A 14855-nucleotide genomic window follows, 5' to 3' on the forward strand; every position below is an offset into this window, starting at 1 on the left:
ACTGAATTATTAAAATAATAGGCGAGTTTAAAATTGAAATATCTTAAATTGCACTAATTTCCAGATTTGGATCTGGAGAATAAAGGGGAAATTTCCCTCTTGGTTTATATCAAAGGCTCTCAACAAAACTTGAATTCAGCACTGCAGCTTTCCATGCCTCTCCAAACCCTGTAAATTTATGCTTGGTTTTTCAGCTCTCCCTGGGATGCCCCTCTTCAACAGAAGGCAAAAATGAATGCAATATTATGAGATTAGCAAAGTATTTCATTCTCCAAATAACTGCTTCTAACTGTGGTCACAGCTCTTGGGTTGGAAACATTAGCTGGCAGGGAGCATGAGCTGTGAGCTGCAGATGGAAGATGAACTGCCTCACCCTTCCCACCACCAGGAAAACCAGCAGAAAAGAGGAGGAACACGAAATATCCTCATATTCATGTATATGGTTTCATATATTCCTTGGACAGAGCATCTGAACTGCTGCAATCACAGACCCAAAACACTGCACCCACCAATAAACCTTCATCTAAATAACTGCTGCCCTTTTGAGCAAGGCAGAACAAAAATACAAGTTTCTCTGGTCAGTAATTCACTGTGGGTCACAACTGCAGTTGTGAACAAGTCCTTCCATGTGCTTGTCAGCAGGCTGTGCTAGCTGCTAGAGCACAGAGAATCCAGAATGGAAGTGTTAACTCCTGTTTTAATGAGGCAATTGCCTCCAGGGATGACAGAAACTGCCCCCTACATGTACTGTCCACTGTCTTTAAATGCCAGCCCCAGGGAAAGTGTTCACCTTCAGCACAATATGCTAAATCTTATTTTCCCCACACACAGCAGAGTGCCCTCCCAGCACAGTGAAATCCAGTCCTGTGTAAAGCTGCTGGGGTCATCAACAGGTGACTCCACTCCTAATTTAAACCCCATGGAGAGAACAAGTTTTGACTAATGGGCTCTGGATGGGAAAATTTAGACAATGCCAAGCTCTTTGTCCCATCTTTTCCTCTGACTGACACAACAAGGTCTTCATTAATTTAACTGCAGTTCCCCTGTATGCTGGTAGGAAACATTTCTTCAAAGAACAATCTCACCCAGCAAGATCCCTCAGATCTCAGCACCTCCCAGAGCTTAACAACATATTATTTCAGAGATGAGACCATTCACAGGGACCAAATGTCACAAGCATTTGGAAAACCAGAGTTTCTGCACAAACACTTTCAACTTCTTCCACGTTCCCACCTTAGATGACTTTACCTGGAATCTGCAGAGCTGTTTTGCAGATTTATTTCATCCTGTCATTTTCAAATCTAGGACAGCTCTGTTTTATTCCTTCCCAGATCTGCCTCCTTCCTGCTTCAGAGCCATCATCTGCACCACCACACACTTGTTCCTTCACAATGGCCATCTTGGCTGAGCCTTTTCACCTCAGCTGCCTGAAATCCCCAGCTGGCTCCTCATCCATCATTTCAGGAGCCCTCTCAGGGCTACTGGGCTTCTGCCCCTCTCAGATTTCCTTCCCCACACATGGCTCTTCAATTGCCCAGATCCATTCCCAGTAAACCCTGCTGTGGGTCCCCTGCCTACCTTTCCTTTAGCCATGTCAGATACACCTCAGAAAGCTTTTGTCCTCCAGCAGTGGGAATTTGTGCCAAGCTCTGCTCACAGCAAGGAGAAACTCTTACTCCAGTTACATCAGCTGACAGGCAGAGAACAGGGAAAGTTTGTGAAGTTTGTAAAAACTTCTTTGCAGAAGTACTTCTTACTGCAGATGTTTTGAAAGTTTATGTGCTTTGCATAAATCAATTGGTCTTTTAACATTTAAGCAATGTAGAGTTTTGTTTCCTTTTTAAAACTAGACCTAAAACTTACCAGAAGTAGCCTGATGTTACACACCTCTTGTACTCCAGCACAAACTGCATCCCAGAGATTTTGAAGTTCCTCAGTACAATCACAAGCAGTTGGTTTAAACTCAAGCAGTAAAATCAGACAGCTGAATAACTTGAAAAAAAAATCTTCCTTAACCTGGTGGATGCTTGAATCATAAATTACTACCACATTTAAAGACAGAAATCCTTAAAACCTAAGAAAAAAAGACCCTTAAGTCAATGTACAGAACCATCTGCATGATCCAATCAATTCCAGCAACACTTTCACCATGAAAGTCTGTTAAATTTATTTTAAAAGGCTTAAGAAACTCATTAAATCCAGCAGCCAAACCGTTCTTTCAGCAAAAGTGGTGTGGTGCATCCCATCCAGCATAAAACTGTTTCCAAGCAGCCAAGTGGGGTCAGGCTGTGTTACAGGAGGACAGACAGTAATGAGATTCCAGGCAAGAGAACACAGGCAGTATTTTCTGAAAACACATTAAGTCTCCTGTTGAAAGAAGACTAGTATTTTGCAATTTGCTGCCTCTCTTGGGGTTACATTGGCCCAGAACATGGAAATTTCAACTACATTGTATTTTATTAAGTATTTTTCCTTTAATTGATCCCTTACTCTTTCCTTCAGCCTTTTCACTTAAAGAATTATGGGCTTGTCCACATATGGAGCTATTCAGAGTTATTTCTGACAAACTCTGCATAGAACATTGGTTAAGGTAAGTTTATTCCAAAGTGTCTCAAACATTTCCAAAGCTGACTGGTACAGTAAGTCAGGCAATCCATCAGGAAATACTTTAAAATTATTTACTTCTCACTTATAACTTCTTAATCCAAATTTGCTTTCCTCTGAAGACACTCTGAGCCACAAATACATCTAAATCAACTGATTATCAGCCCTGTGATCAAAAGACATGACAACCATCATGCAGCATGTTCTCTAAGCCCTGAACCAAGCAGGTAACACAAAGCAGGGTGGGGAGAGCAGCTGATGAAGAAGATGCAGTTAGTATGGAGCATACAAGAGAAGTTCAGTGTGGGTGGCTGGTTAGGGATTTGACAGTTCTTAATTTGCTGTTTCAGCCTCTAATTGCGTGATGAATTTGTTGGCAGCATTTGTGGATTATTGCCCCCATTCATCTTTATTTACAACCAATTCCCAACCGCTGCTCTGAGTTTCCATCCGTTCTCTGTTCTTTCTCCACTACCTCTCAAAGGCAGCAGTCTCACCTTCCCAACCATCTCCTAACCACTGCTTCTGCATAAGGATTTGGCAAAAATCCTACAGCATCTGTACTGCAGACCTGACCTCACATAGATTAATTTAAGAATATTTCAAACCCCACCACAATTAATTCAGAAGACCACCTACATTGCTGCACTCCCCACCACTGCTCATCTTGCCAGGGTCAGAGTATTCCCTTTCCCAAAGCCTGTGTGCAGCCAGATTTGCACAGCACAAAAGGCACAGTCACAGCTAAAATGACAGGCACTGATCAATGAAAATAGAAAAAAAAGTTTCAGAATTGTGGAAAAGGTCCCATCACACTTTTACTGCTGTCATTTGCACACTACTTATGAATACTTTGATCTGCCAGCACATGCCACACTGGTTGAGAGGAGATAAGATGCAAAGCACAAAATTCAGAACAGTTTTGTCCATTTATTAGGTCAGTTTCTAGAAAAGGGATAGCTAAAATATTCAAAGCCATTAGCCCAAAGTCTAGACACGAGTACTTCATCGCTTCTTTGCTGAACTAAAATCAGCTCTCCCTAGAGTGTCCAACTTTCCTCTTGAACTGAAAAGTCACATCTTCCAACATTGCAAGTTTCAGAGTTTGAAACACCTAAAATCTTAACTTCATGTCTGATCTGAGTGGCTGCCTTGTCTCTGTTAGATTGGGCTCCTGCAAGCTGATCTTCCAGAGCTTACCATGCTGTAAAGCCCTGGCCAATTATCCTGCTGGAGATTTTCATTCCATTACTCTGCAGATTTGTCTGACTCATGCTTCTGCCTTTTCCTCAGAACAGGCATTAATAACAACTTTCTTCTCTGACCTAGCCAGTTACTCTCCTGGAAGTCACACCAATACACTTTTGGAGATTCCCACTCTTCTCTTAAACTGAAACAGTTAACTGTTCCAAGCAATGCTGCCAGGGCAGAGGGATGAAGCGGGTGATTTGTGGACAGAGGTAGACAATAGTGTTGTCCATCATGTCTAGAATGCCTCTTTTTATGCAGAAAAAAACCCCACAAGCAGAAAATAAGGTAAAACATACACTTTCCTCTTTTATTTGAATTAAAAGCACACTTAAAATGTCATTTTACAGAATGATTTGTAAAACTGTAAACTTGCTTGCATTTGAGCTCGCTTCTTCTAAGAAACAAGTTCATACTAGAAGAGAAGGGTAAATGAATTCCCCAGGAAGATAATTCCTGCATTAAGAAGTTTTTCTATTTGATACATCCTAAAAGCAGATAAAAAAATTCCAGAGTTATTAATATGAAGGGTCAGATGCTAATCATAGATGAACCACACACTTTGCTCTTATCACAGAAGTCCCTCAAGTGGTAACGCACTGGAATTCCAAGTGAGCTTGGAATTTCACCTTGAAATACCTGTCCTCACCTTGCCCTGTGGAGTCACATGATCCCCTCTCCCCACTGAAGTGACAAATTTTTGAGCTTTTCAAATCTCTAGACTTTTAATCCTGAAGTACTCTAGAAACTTGCACAAGGACAAAAGCAGCTCAATGATCTCAGCTGATGAAGATCCAGAGCACGGTCATTCCCACCAGCTGCCAAAAGAACAGGACATCTCCCTCCCATGCTGGTCCTCAGTCCTCCCCCACATTTCCTCTCTCAAAGTCAAGGTAGTTTGCTGTCTTGCAAAGTAGGGAAAAAAAAGAAAGGCAATGTCATCAAAAACAGCTAATCAAGAACAAAAGGTCAGAAAGATAAGAGTGAATCCACAATTTACAGGCAACATCCCAAAACTTTCACTAATATCCTGCAAAGCTCATATTGTAACCATAACAATATCTAAATATTAGATGGGAAAGGGCTGTTGTCAGCTCCCTTCTCTGGAACGTGAGCCAAACGACTTTATTCTCACCTCCATGGAAAAGGCAGTGGGATGTAAAATTATCTGTGCTGAATCCAAATCAGCTGTGCTGAATCCAGCACTCCTGAGTGAAACCTCATTGGTCAAACAGGGACAATCTCAAACTTGTCCCATAAAATCACATTTGCAGGAGCCTGGTGGGCGAGGCTCAGAGGGGGAACTTTTATTCAGCAAAGTTTCTTGTAATTAATACATACACTCATATTAAACTGTCATTAAAAAATCAGTACAGTTAACTCTGGGCCTGCAAGACACACCTGGTTACTACTGAAAATGGGCACTAGGAGCTTAAAAATGCTGCTCCTTCTCAGAGTTACTTGCACCACCTTAGAAAATTAAAAGTAAAATTTCAGAACATCTGGTTTTCCTTTCCACTCCCTATGATATCATGTTTTCCAAGCACATTTGGCAGCTCGCTGTAAAGATACAGGCAGACTAAACATACAGGGCAAAGCAGAGTCTAGATGAAAAATTCCAAAGTCCTGGATGCAGTAAGTGCATTTTCTATCTCCAGATTTCAGTTACACAAGTGGTATAATCAGGGCTTTTCCCCCACTGGCAGCTCATGTATCCTTCAACCTTCTCCTTCCTTGATGAGATGATACAACATGTATCTGCCCTCTAGAGTTTTTGATGTGCCTTTGTAAGCAGTTTTTAATATATTATGGGATAGTTGGAGTCCCTATACAACGAGATTCAGTTGTAGGAAAAAATAATTATGCTTAACAGGGTCAGATTTTGCATGTATTTTTCTTTATGTCACTCTTGGAGATGAGATTAGCTTTCTATATTCCTCCTGCCTAAAAGGGAAAAAAAAAAAAAAAAACCAACAAACACTGCTACAACCCCTGCCTTTTTATTGCTTGGCTTTGTCTCTCCCAGCCTGGAACTGGAAAAATGGACCAAACCAGCTCCTGGGGACTGCTTCTCCTGTAAATTTCCACAGCCTGTAAACAATACAGGAAAGTGGCTGTTATAAAAACTAAAAGTTCCCATTTGACCAATTTCTCACATATATTTTATCATATCTTGAAGCAACCTTTGTATCTCTTCCTCTTTACCTATTTTATTATTTTTAACAGGTCACATTCAAAACACAGATTCGTCAGCACAAACACACGTTTAAGATTTGCACATACTCACATTTTATTGATGCACAAGAAGGTATCTGACTCGTTTACACTCACCAGTGAAGGAACAGCAAACCTAGAAATGCATCAACACTTTCTTGCTCTAAATTCTAATTTCTCTGTTTTGTAAAAAAAAGCAGCGTGGAAATGCAAAGACATGCCTTAAGAATCCTAACATGACAGTCTCTGGCTTAATGCTTCACATTTAAAAGCAATTTAAATCATGAAGTATAAAATGGAAAAAAAGTACATATTATCAAAAAAACTACTGACAAAATAATAGTGCCAGTGGTTTTGCCCTGATTGAAACTTAATGACTAATCAATAAAACTGTAATTATAACTTTCTCCCTGATGCAATTTGGACTAGTTTATATATTTCTATTGCTCAACTAAGACTTTACATAAAACATACATGAGAAGGTCTTGCTTTGTGATATTTATTACAGATTTGTTACAGCAAATCTCTAAATATCAAATATCGATTATTTTAGAGCTTAGTTCTTCTCCTCACACCCATCACTCCAAGAGGAGAAGTAAAGCTATCAAAAACAGGAAAATGAGGTGGAAAACGGCTGTTACAGCATTGTAATTCCCACACCATGAAGCCACTCTGCCATTTCAGTGGCTACCATTACACATTTCTCTGGCCTTAGAGCAGCCAGAGCATGTGAGACAGCCCTGAGCAGCTCATTTACCTGTGCTGCACCACCTCTGCCAGCCCCAACACAAAAGCAGCAAGTGCCTGAGCTGTAAAGGTCACAGACCAGCACAGGGAACAAATGGCAACAGGTTCTGTTGGAAGGAGTCATCTGTAGCCAACTGGGATTTGGCTACTGCTGATTCAGTTGCTGGGTTGTAATTTTCTCACAGGATCCTCACGGGCACAGGGAGTGTACCATGAATAACCTATTCCACAAATAAGAGACTTTTTCTTTTGGTGAATTTTTTTGCAAGTGCTTTCTTCACGAGCCCCATTGTCATTTTGCTTGATTCTGCAACAGCACTTGAGAAGCTCAAAACACCTCCTGGATCTGCTGTTCCAAGACACATCAGGCAAACAAGGAGTTTTAGGGCTGTGCATTGGTGGTAAAGAACCTCATGCTGATTTTTAACAGCCTTTAGAGAATCTTCATGGAAATAAGAATCTTCTGTGCATTGCCTTAAGTTAGAAGTTACAACCTGATGGCACAGGCTCTAACCAAGCTCAGAAAGAATCCACCTGAGGCAGCAACACAAAGAAATCCCACCCAGCCCTACCTCTATCACCTTCTATCTACCCCTACCAGAGTGGTAATAGGTGCTGCACTCATCTATCTTCATGTACTTGGTATGTTAAATTAAGTTTCCTGGCTAAATCTCATTCAATCTAATCAGTAACATTTCCACAGAAGAATAAAAATTACTTGGGTGTCAAAGCTGATCCCACAGAGAGCAGGGAGAGCTGAGCTGCTTCCCATGGGAAACAGCCAGGCTGTGCTGCTGTAGTAGTGAGGCACCTGGTGTTCAGCTGAAATATATGTCATCTCCACGCTCCTGGTAGCTTAGCTAAGCTAAGCCCCCATGGGAAAGAAAATTTAGAAGTCAGTTAATAAAAGCAGAATATGGAACCACAAACACAACAGATTTTTCTGCACCATGCCATCAGCTAAGTTTAAGTTGCAAAAGAGCCAGAAAAGCCTGTTTGTTTCCATACAGCCCACTTCCTTACCTCAAACCTGCAGAGACAATCTGTACCCCATTTTATCAGTGCAGGGCCAGGACACACTGTGCCAAAACCAGGAGAGCAGAGGTGGCCAGGGCCGGCAGGAACAGCGTGGGGTGTTTAGAGCTCAACACCCAGCCCCAGACACTGTGCCAACAGTGAGAAACCAGGCTGCTGTAAGAACTGTCACAAGATATGACACCAAACCCGAGTTTCCATAACTGAGTGGTTTCCTCCCCTCCCCTGGACACACAGCAGATGAATTTCCTTCTTACCACTTCCCCAAGGGAGGCAGCCACCATGTGTGTTGCAGGGGACAAGTAAGATGAAGATCCATAGGGCAGCATGGATTTCACATTCTCATAGGTGATAAAAAAAGCAGCAGCTGAAATTCAAGGATACATGCAATCACTGCACTGTTCCTCCATCACAGGGCTGTAAGATTTTTACACCAAAATAGTATCAACAGAATCTGTAAGAGAATTCCTTCAGAAGTTTATGCTTCTGGCTACCCCTGGCAAAATTCCCATTAATATCAAAGGTGTCAGGACTCCAGGCCACATTTAGTAGTGAGCTACAGAAAGATGTGTTAATTAGCCATGGATGTCCAGCACATTTTGAAAAACTGGTATCTTCCATAACCATAGATAGAGTACAGGGACGTCTCTTGGTTGAATGGAATGAATGATCCTTTTTTTGAGTGGGGGGAGGAAGGGAAAAACAAACAAATCAGCTGATTATTGAAAAGAAAAACAACCCCAAAAAGCATAAATTGACAATAAATAAATTGATTCTGTTATGTGCAAAACTGTTTCAGTAGCAGTTTATTAATAACTTCTTCCTAGCTATTGTTAGTTAAATATTTTGAATTTAGCTCCATAAATTTTTTCCAAGCTTCTGAAGGATTTGTAAAAGTTCTGTGCAGTGAACAAGAAATGCACAAAACTAAACTGAGCACAGCAACTTGAGCTGTTTATTTACTGCAACAGTCAACTACAAAGGCACTTACACCTTAAGGGTTATTCCTTTTCCTAAAGATAATTTCAGTTCTCAGTCATACGTTGGAAAGATAAAACTACAGTGCAGATTTTGGAGATGTAAATACTGAAAAAAATGACATGTCTTGCGGGGGAACAGATTTTAATTGTAGAGAAGGGCCATGTGAATTGCCTTCTACTAATCAAAAGATGCTTATCACCTCAAAAGGTGATAACAGAGCAGCCAAGATAAAGAACTGAATTTTTTTATATCACCTTATGAAGGACATCAAACATCTGAAGGTGTCAGTGGATTTGTCAGCAAAGTTCTCCTAACATTTACGTCCCACAGCACAGATTGCTGTTTTTTCATCCCTCCCTACAAAGACAAAATGGACAAAGGCATCAGGAATTTCAGATGCCTTTTCTCTGCAGGGACTAAAAGTATCTACTTTTGTAAAGCCTTAGTTTCAAAAGTATTCCTGATGTCTTTACAATAGAAGCAGTTGCTGTTTCAGGGAGATGGGCAGAGCATCCCCAGGGCAATTAACTCAAACACCTGCAGTGCTCAAGCACTTTGAAATTCCATTCATTTCCAGTGCCAAGAAAGAGTGGGTCATGACAAAAGAGTCTGGGACAAGCAAGACTCAAGCCCTCCTCAGCACCCAGAAATGCTTTAGTGTGCTCCTGTAAGTAAGGACAGGCTTATATCCAGGAATGCTTCCAAGGAATTAGGGTTGCTATTCAGAGCAAACCTGCAGCAGCCTTCACTCATCTTGCTCAAGCTTGCTCAATGCTGGAATTCTAGAAACTGCTCTTCACAGCTGGACAGGGACTCACAGAATCCAACACCCATTGGAGAAGAAGCCACAGATACGAATGTCCTATGTGACATAAACGACTACTTAAAGATAATCCAAAGAAAATTTACCATTTGGAAAGGATCCTATTGCAGTGGAAGGAACACCAGCATAGATGCCACGAAAACCACCAGCTTTCCTAAATCCTTGAGGACTCTGAAGTCTTGTTTTAACAGTATCCAGGGGAAAAAGGATCAAGTCAACACACACACCAGCAACTCCACCAGCCTACAAGACAAAACCATGGACAAAAGTGCATTAATATTCTCACATAAGTGCTGCTTAGGTGAGTAACTGAGGCATGTGTAAGCCAAAGCACTGCTGACTGTATCCTTCCTGAGGTCAGTTTATACACTGATAGTCTTACACACAACTCAACAGCTTCCACAGCGGTAACAAGGAGGGTTCAGCAAAAGAAAGTAACAGATATTACAACCTTTAAACCATTTTTAAGGTATTTTCAAAACAATCCTGGTGTTTTGAATAGTGCAAGCACAGCAATGCAACACTTCCCCATTCCACAGAAAAGCCAGACCGTGGATGTCACTTATGAAGAGACAGCACAGAATGACCAACACCTCCAGCAGCTGTCTGATAAAATCAGGGAAAGACTGGAGCAATTCTGCTCCCCACCTCAGGCATCTCTAGAAAGCACATTCACATTTTTCCAGCAAACATCTTCATTTAAAGTGCTCACACTCCCTCATTGCCTTTGTTGAACAAAGCCTAAAGTAAACTTTCTTTTTTCTTTTTCTTTTTTTATTTTTATAAAAGCCTATAGAAAGAAAAAAATGGTCAAATCATTGAAAGGTTTAGATTGGAAGGGACCTTAAAGATCTAGTTCCATCCCCCTGCCATGGCAGGGACACCTTCCAGTATCCCAGGTTGCTCCAAGCCCTGTTCAATCTGGCCTTGAACACTTCCAGGGGTAGGGCAGCCACAGTTTCTCTGGGCACCCTGTGCCAGGGCCTCACCACCCTCAGAGCAAATAATTTTTCTCTAATATCTAATCTAAACCTACTCTCTGTTAGTTTGAAGACATTCCCCCTTGTCCTGTCACCAGATGCTCTCTCCAACTTTCTTGCAGGCTCCCTTAAGGTACTGGAAATCATATTAAATAAAGGAGTTTTCAAAGTCATAAAGAAAATGGGAAGGTTTTTATCCAAAGAATTCATAAAACAAAATGCTAAAAAATTGATTCAAATGGGGCCCAATCTTTTTCCATTGTCTGTGTTTCTAGATGACTGGGGTTTTGGTTTTTTTTAATTACCCCATGACTGGCTGATTGTAGAAAATAATTATTTTGCAAAAACATGAGGAAAAGGCTGAAATAAACAGGAAAACTGATTCAAAATAAAACACCATCAATAGTTAACATTAATCCACTATGAGACATTATTTAGATGCAGTGCTATTTAGAAAACACAGTTTGAAGGCTACCTCATATAGATCAGCACCCAAGAAACAGCTCCACAGATTTTTAACTGCCTGAAAAAAAATCACATATGTGTTACTCTGATAATTTTTTTTCAGGGTAACAGAGGATTCAGAGAGGTGTTCACTGTCTACCATTAAAGGTTTAATCAATAAGTTAATTACTCTTTTAATCTAGTTGGCTATTTTGAATGCATTGATTCTTCTTCACTCTTTTTCATCAAAATCCTTATCTGCTCAAAATAGCATTGATCAGATTTAATCAGATTTAATCTGGCCATCTGTTAAAACATGAATCAAAAGTTAACTAATTGCTTCTTTAAGTTCTCAAAGTTCTGTATCTTAGATGTCATTTAAATTCATGAGGTAGCTAACAGAGCACCTGCCAGCGGGTGACAATAGCTGCGTGTTTGCAACAACTGCAGAAAAGAGAAATGGCTTTTGGTTCATAAGGCACCCAGAACACAACTCCTCCCAGCTGTCAGCAATCAGGGTGATCAAAAGAACCTTGGCCAGGAGCTGCAGGAGGGTCAGACCTCACAGGGCTCTGCAGCTTCCTCACGAGGGAAGTGGAGGGGCAGCTCCACGCTCTGCTCTGTGATCAGGGACAGGACCCAGGAACAGCTGGAGCTGTGCCAGGGGAGGTTGAGGTTGGGGATCAGGGAAAGGTTCTGCCCCAGAGGGTGCTGGGCACTGCCCAGGGAATGGGCACGGCCCCAGGGCTGCCAGAGCTCCAGGAGAGTTTGGACAATGCTCCTGGGCACAGGGTGGGATTGTTGGGGTGTCCTGGGCAGGGCCAGGGGCTGGAATGGATGATCCTTGTGGGTCCCTTCCAACTCAGGATATTCAATGACCCTGTGAACTCCATCACAACGATCGAGCAAAACCAGGACCTCATTCCATCACGTGGAGCCACGACCCCAGTGCTCACTTCCATCTGCCCCAGAGCACTTGGGGCAGGCAGCTGAACTCTCCTCTCTGCAGCTTTCCCCACACCAGCCCAAGGCACCACATCCCTGATTTTCCACACAGAACCCACAGTGAGAACTTGGGTTTCCAAGGGAGTCCCTAGCTGTGGTGACTGGGCTTCACCCCCTTGCTGAGAGCACACCTGAAAAGCAGTTTTTAGGGTGGGCAATGCTTCACAGACAGGGTCAGGGGCTCCCTGTGGCTCTGGAGTGGCTGCTGAGGCCACAAACTGCGGCCACCCCTCAGCTCAGCTGGCCACCCTGGCAATGCTCAGGCAGGCCACCTGCAAAACGTGGAACATGTAAAATTTTTTCCTATGAAAGGACGTTCTTTGATGTTAGAGCCTTGTAACTTTCAAGCCTGATCAACAACAAAGGAGATTTAATTGTTGAAACAGAGGAACCAAGAGGCTCTAAGTGATGTCCACGTGTTAGAAAGCCAAAACACTTGTCAGCAGCATTGCTGGAGTTGAGGGCTGCATGTTTCAGTAACGTCAGACCTAGAGGGAGAGTAACAAATGCTGGGAAGAAGGATGTACCACTGATGGCTGACACAAAGGATGCAGAATTTGTGGGCCACAAGGACGTTTGGCAGAGCCTCAAAGAAAAGGAAGACACTCATGAAGGCAGCTCCTCAAGGGAGCAGAATCAGCCCCCGTTGGGAAAAAGGTAATTCCAGCAGGGGCTGACCACAGCTGCCAACCAAGGAAACCCCCCAGCCAAGAGGAGAAAGACTGAGCCTGTGGATTAATTACCATGGCAGGCCAGAGAATCATTAACCAGTAGAAGATACAGTACTAATTAATAAGAAAACTTGTGCAACTTGTAACCAATGAGCATTAATGCTTTTATTCAGTAAACGGCAGAAATAGTGAAAAGCTTTGGTGGCGGCAGTGCTGGACTTTTGTGGATTTGCCAGCCAGCGACGCTTTCTGCACAAAGAAAATAGATATACACATATATATAAGATATATATGTGTGTGTGTGTGTGTATATATATATATATATACGCATATATATTATGTATATATAAATACATATGTATGTATATAAATGTATATTAAAATATATATTATATATTAAATATATATTGTATATAATATATATTTTAGATATTTAAGATATATATTATATTATATATAACAAATATATATATTATTAATATATATTTATATATATAAAATATATATAATATTATACATATTATATATATTGTATATAACAAATACATATATATATATTGTATATATATATATATATATATATATATATATATATATATATATATATATATATATAAAATATATACATATAATTTATATTCCCTAAAAATACCGCTACTCTGTTTGTGGACCGGGCTCTTGCACACGGGGTAAAACAACATATTTTGGGCCCGCTCACTCACCGCCAAGGCCGCCCAGGACTCCCGCGGCTCCATGCCGCGCTGCTGGCCCGGGCCGGGATCAGCGGGGCCGTTCCCGGCGCTCCGGGCCTGCCCCATGCGCGCACATGGGCGCAGCCATATTGCCGCCCCGGCCCGCGGTCACGTGGGCGCGGCTCTCGCTGCGCCTGCGCGCGGTCCGGCGCATGCGCACGGCAGGCAGCTCCCAGCAATTAGCACCGAGCGTTAATTAATTAGTTCGTGCTTCGTGGGTTTGCTGCGCAGCAACGGCACAGCCGCTTTCGGCTCTTCCTGGAGCCCCTGAGGTGCGTGGGATCTGTTTGGAAAGAAGTTTTTCCATGTGCCCTGGAAAGAAAAAAAAAAAAATTAAATCCTGAGGGGAAAAAGAGTCCTGAAATCCTAAAATTGAGTTTTTCCTCAGTTGATGTTGTTGCCTTCCAGCTGAATTTTCTGTCTCCAGGATGAATTTTCTGCCCTTTTGTGAACGCAACTGATGACCTCAGATAACTTCTACAATAAAACTTTGTGTTTCCAGCATGTGTAAGATCATATTACACAAATAAATGTGCATTAGCCAGGTGGAGAATATATATCAGATAGGCGGCTTCATGTAAATTTTGTTATAGATGTAACATTTTACCCCTTGGAGCGCTCCATTTGTGAGAACTTCCACCTTGCGCTCTGTGGGGAATAAACAATGTTTCCTTTCAAAACTCAAGTGTTTCTGTGTTCGGAGAGCTCCTAAAATCGGCCCGGGGTGTGCAGCACAGAGCTTGGTGTGCCGGTTCTCACACCGACCATGGCGTGTTCCCCCAGGGAATTCCAACCAGGAATGTTCGGGAATTCCAACCAGGAATGAACTGCACAGCAAAAGCAAAAAACCCTCCTGGCCAGGGTCATCGCTCCTGCCTCTTCCCAAGAGCTCTGCTGGCTCTCCTGGAATGGAAAATGCCATTTTTCACCCGTATCCCAAACGCTTTTACGTTTTGTGTTTATGTCCCGCTGGCTCTCCCCCTTTCTACAAAAGGCATTCAATTAATCCATGGTTCCAAAAGGTGCAGAGAGGATTTTGGCACAGAGCCCTCACACAATCCTCGCCCAGCAGGAAACCACGCTTGGAATTACTGGAAATGTGATGCTAGAGCAGGAAGAAAGGGTGAATGTTGGAGAGCGCTGTGGTGTGTGCAGAACCAGAAAATTCAGGCAGGCTCCAATCCCAAGATTTCCTTGGCTGCAAGCACGTCTCTTGGGATGAGTTTTGGATGTGGAGTTTTGGATGCTGAGAATCTGACGATGCCTCACATCCAGCTCAGCTCCTCTCCATCAGGCTTAGGGTGTTTGCAGGTGGCAAGCACTGAGCAGACCTGGGCTGTAACACCTGCCC

At 42.2% G+C, this 14855-nt stretch overlaps 1 protein-coding gene across 2 annotated transcripts in view; it reads right to left on the reverse strand.

Moving 5' to 3' along the window:
* SLC25A26 (solute carrier family 25 member 26) overlaps nt 1–13605 on the reverse strand; it is an 83033-nt gene extending 69428 nt beyond the window's left edge. The window contains exons 1-3 of one of the 2 annotated variants that reach the window (XM_053953540.1): nt 13475–13605; nt 9739–9895; nt 8106–8215 (exon numbers count right to left, since the gene is read on the reverse strand). In XM_053953540.1, coding sequence (XP_053809515.1) covers nt 8106–8215; nt 9739–9895; nt 13475–13570 — 363 coding nt within the window. In that variant the 5' untranslated portion in view covers nt 13571–13605. The remainder of the gene's footprint in view (nt 1–8105; nt 8216–9738; nt 9896–13474) is intronic. The other variant, XM_053953541.1, reaches the window with a different exon arrangement.
* Between the last annotated feature and the right edge of the window lie 1250 nt (nt 13606–14855).

The sequence above is a fragment of the Vidua chalybeata genome, chromosome 12 (genome assembly GCF_026979565.1).
Source record: "Vidua chalybeata isolate OUT-0048 chromosome 12, bVidCha1 merged haplotype, whole genome shotgun sequence".
Classification (NCBI taxonomy): domain Eukaryota; kingdom Metazoa; phylum Chordata; class Aves; order Passeriformes; family Viduidae; genus Vidua; species Vidua chalybeata.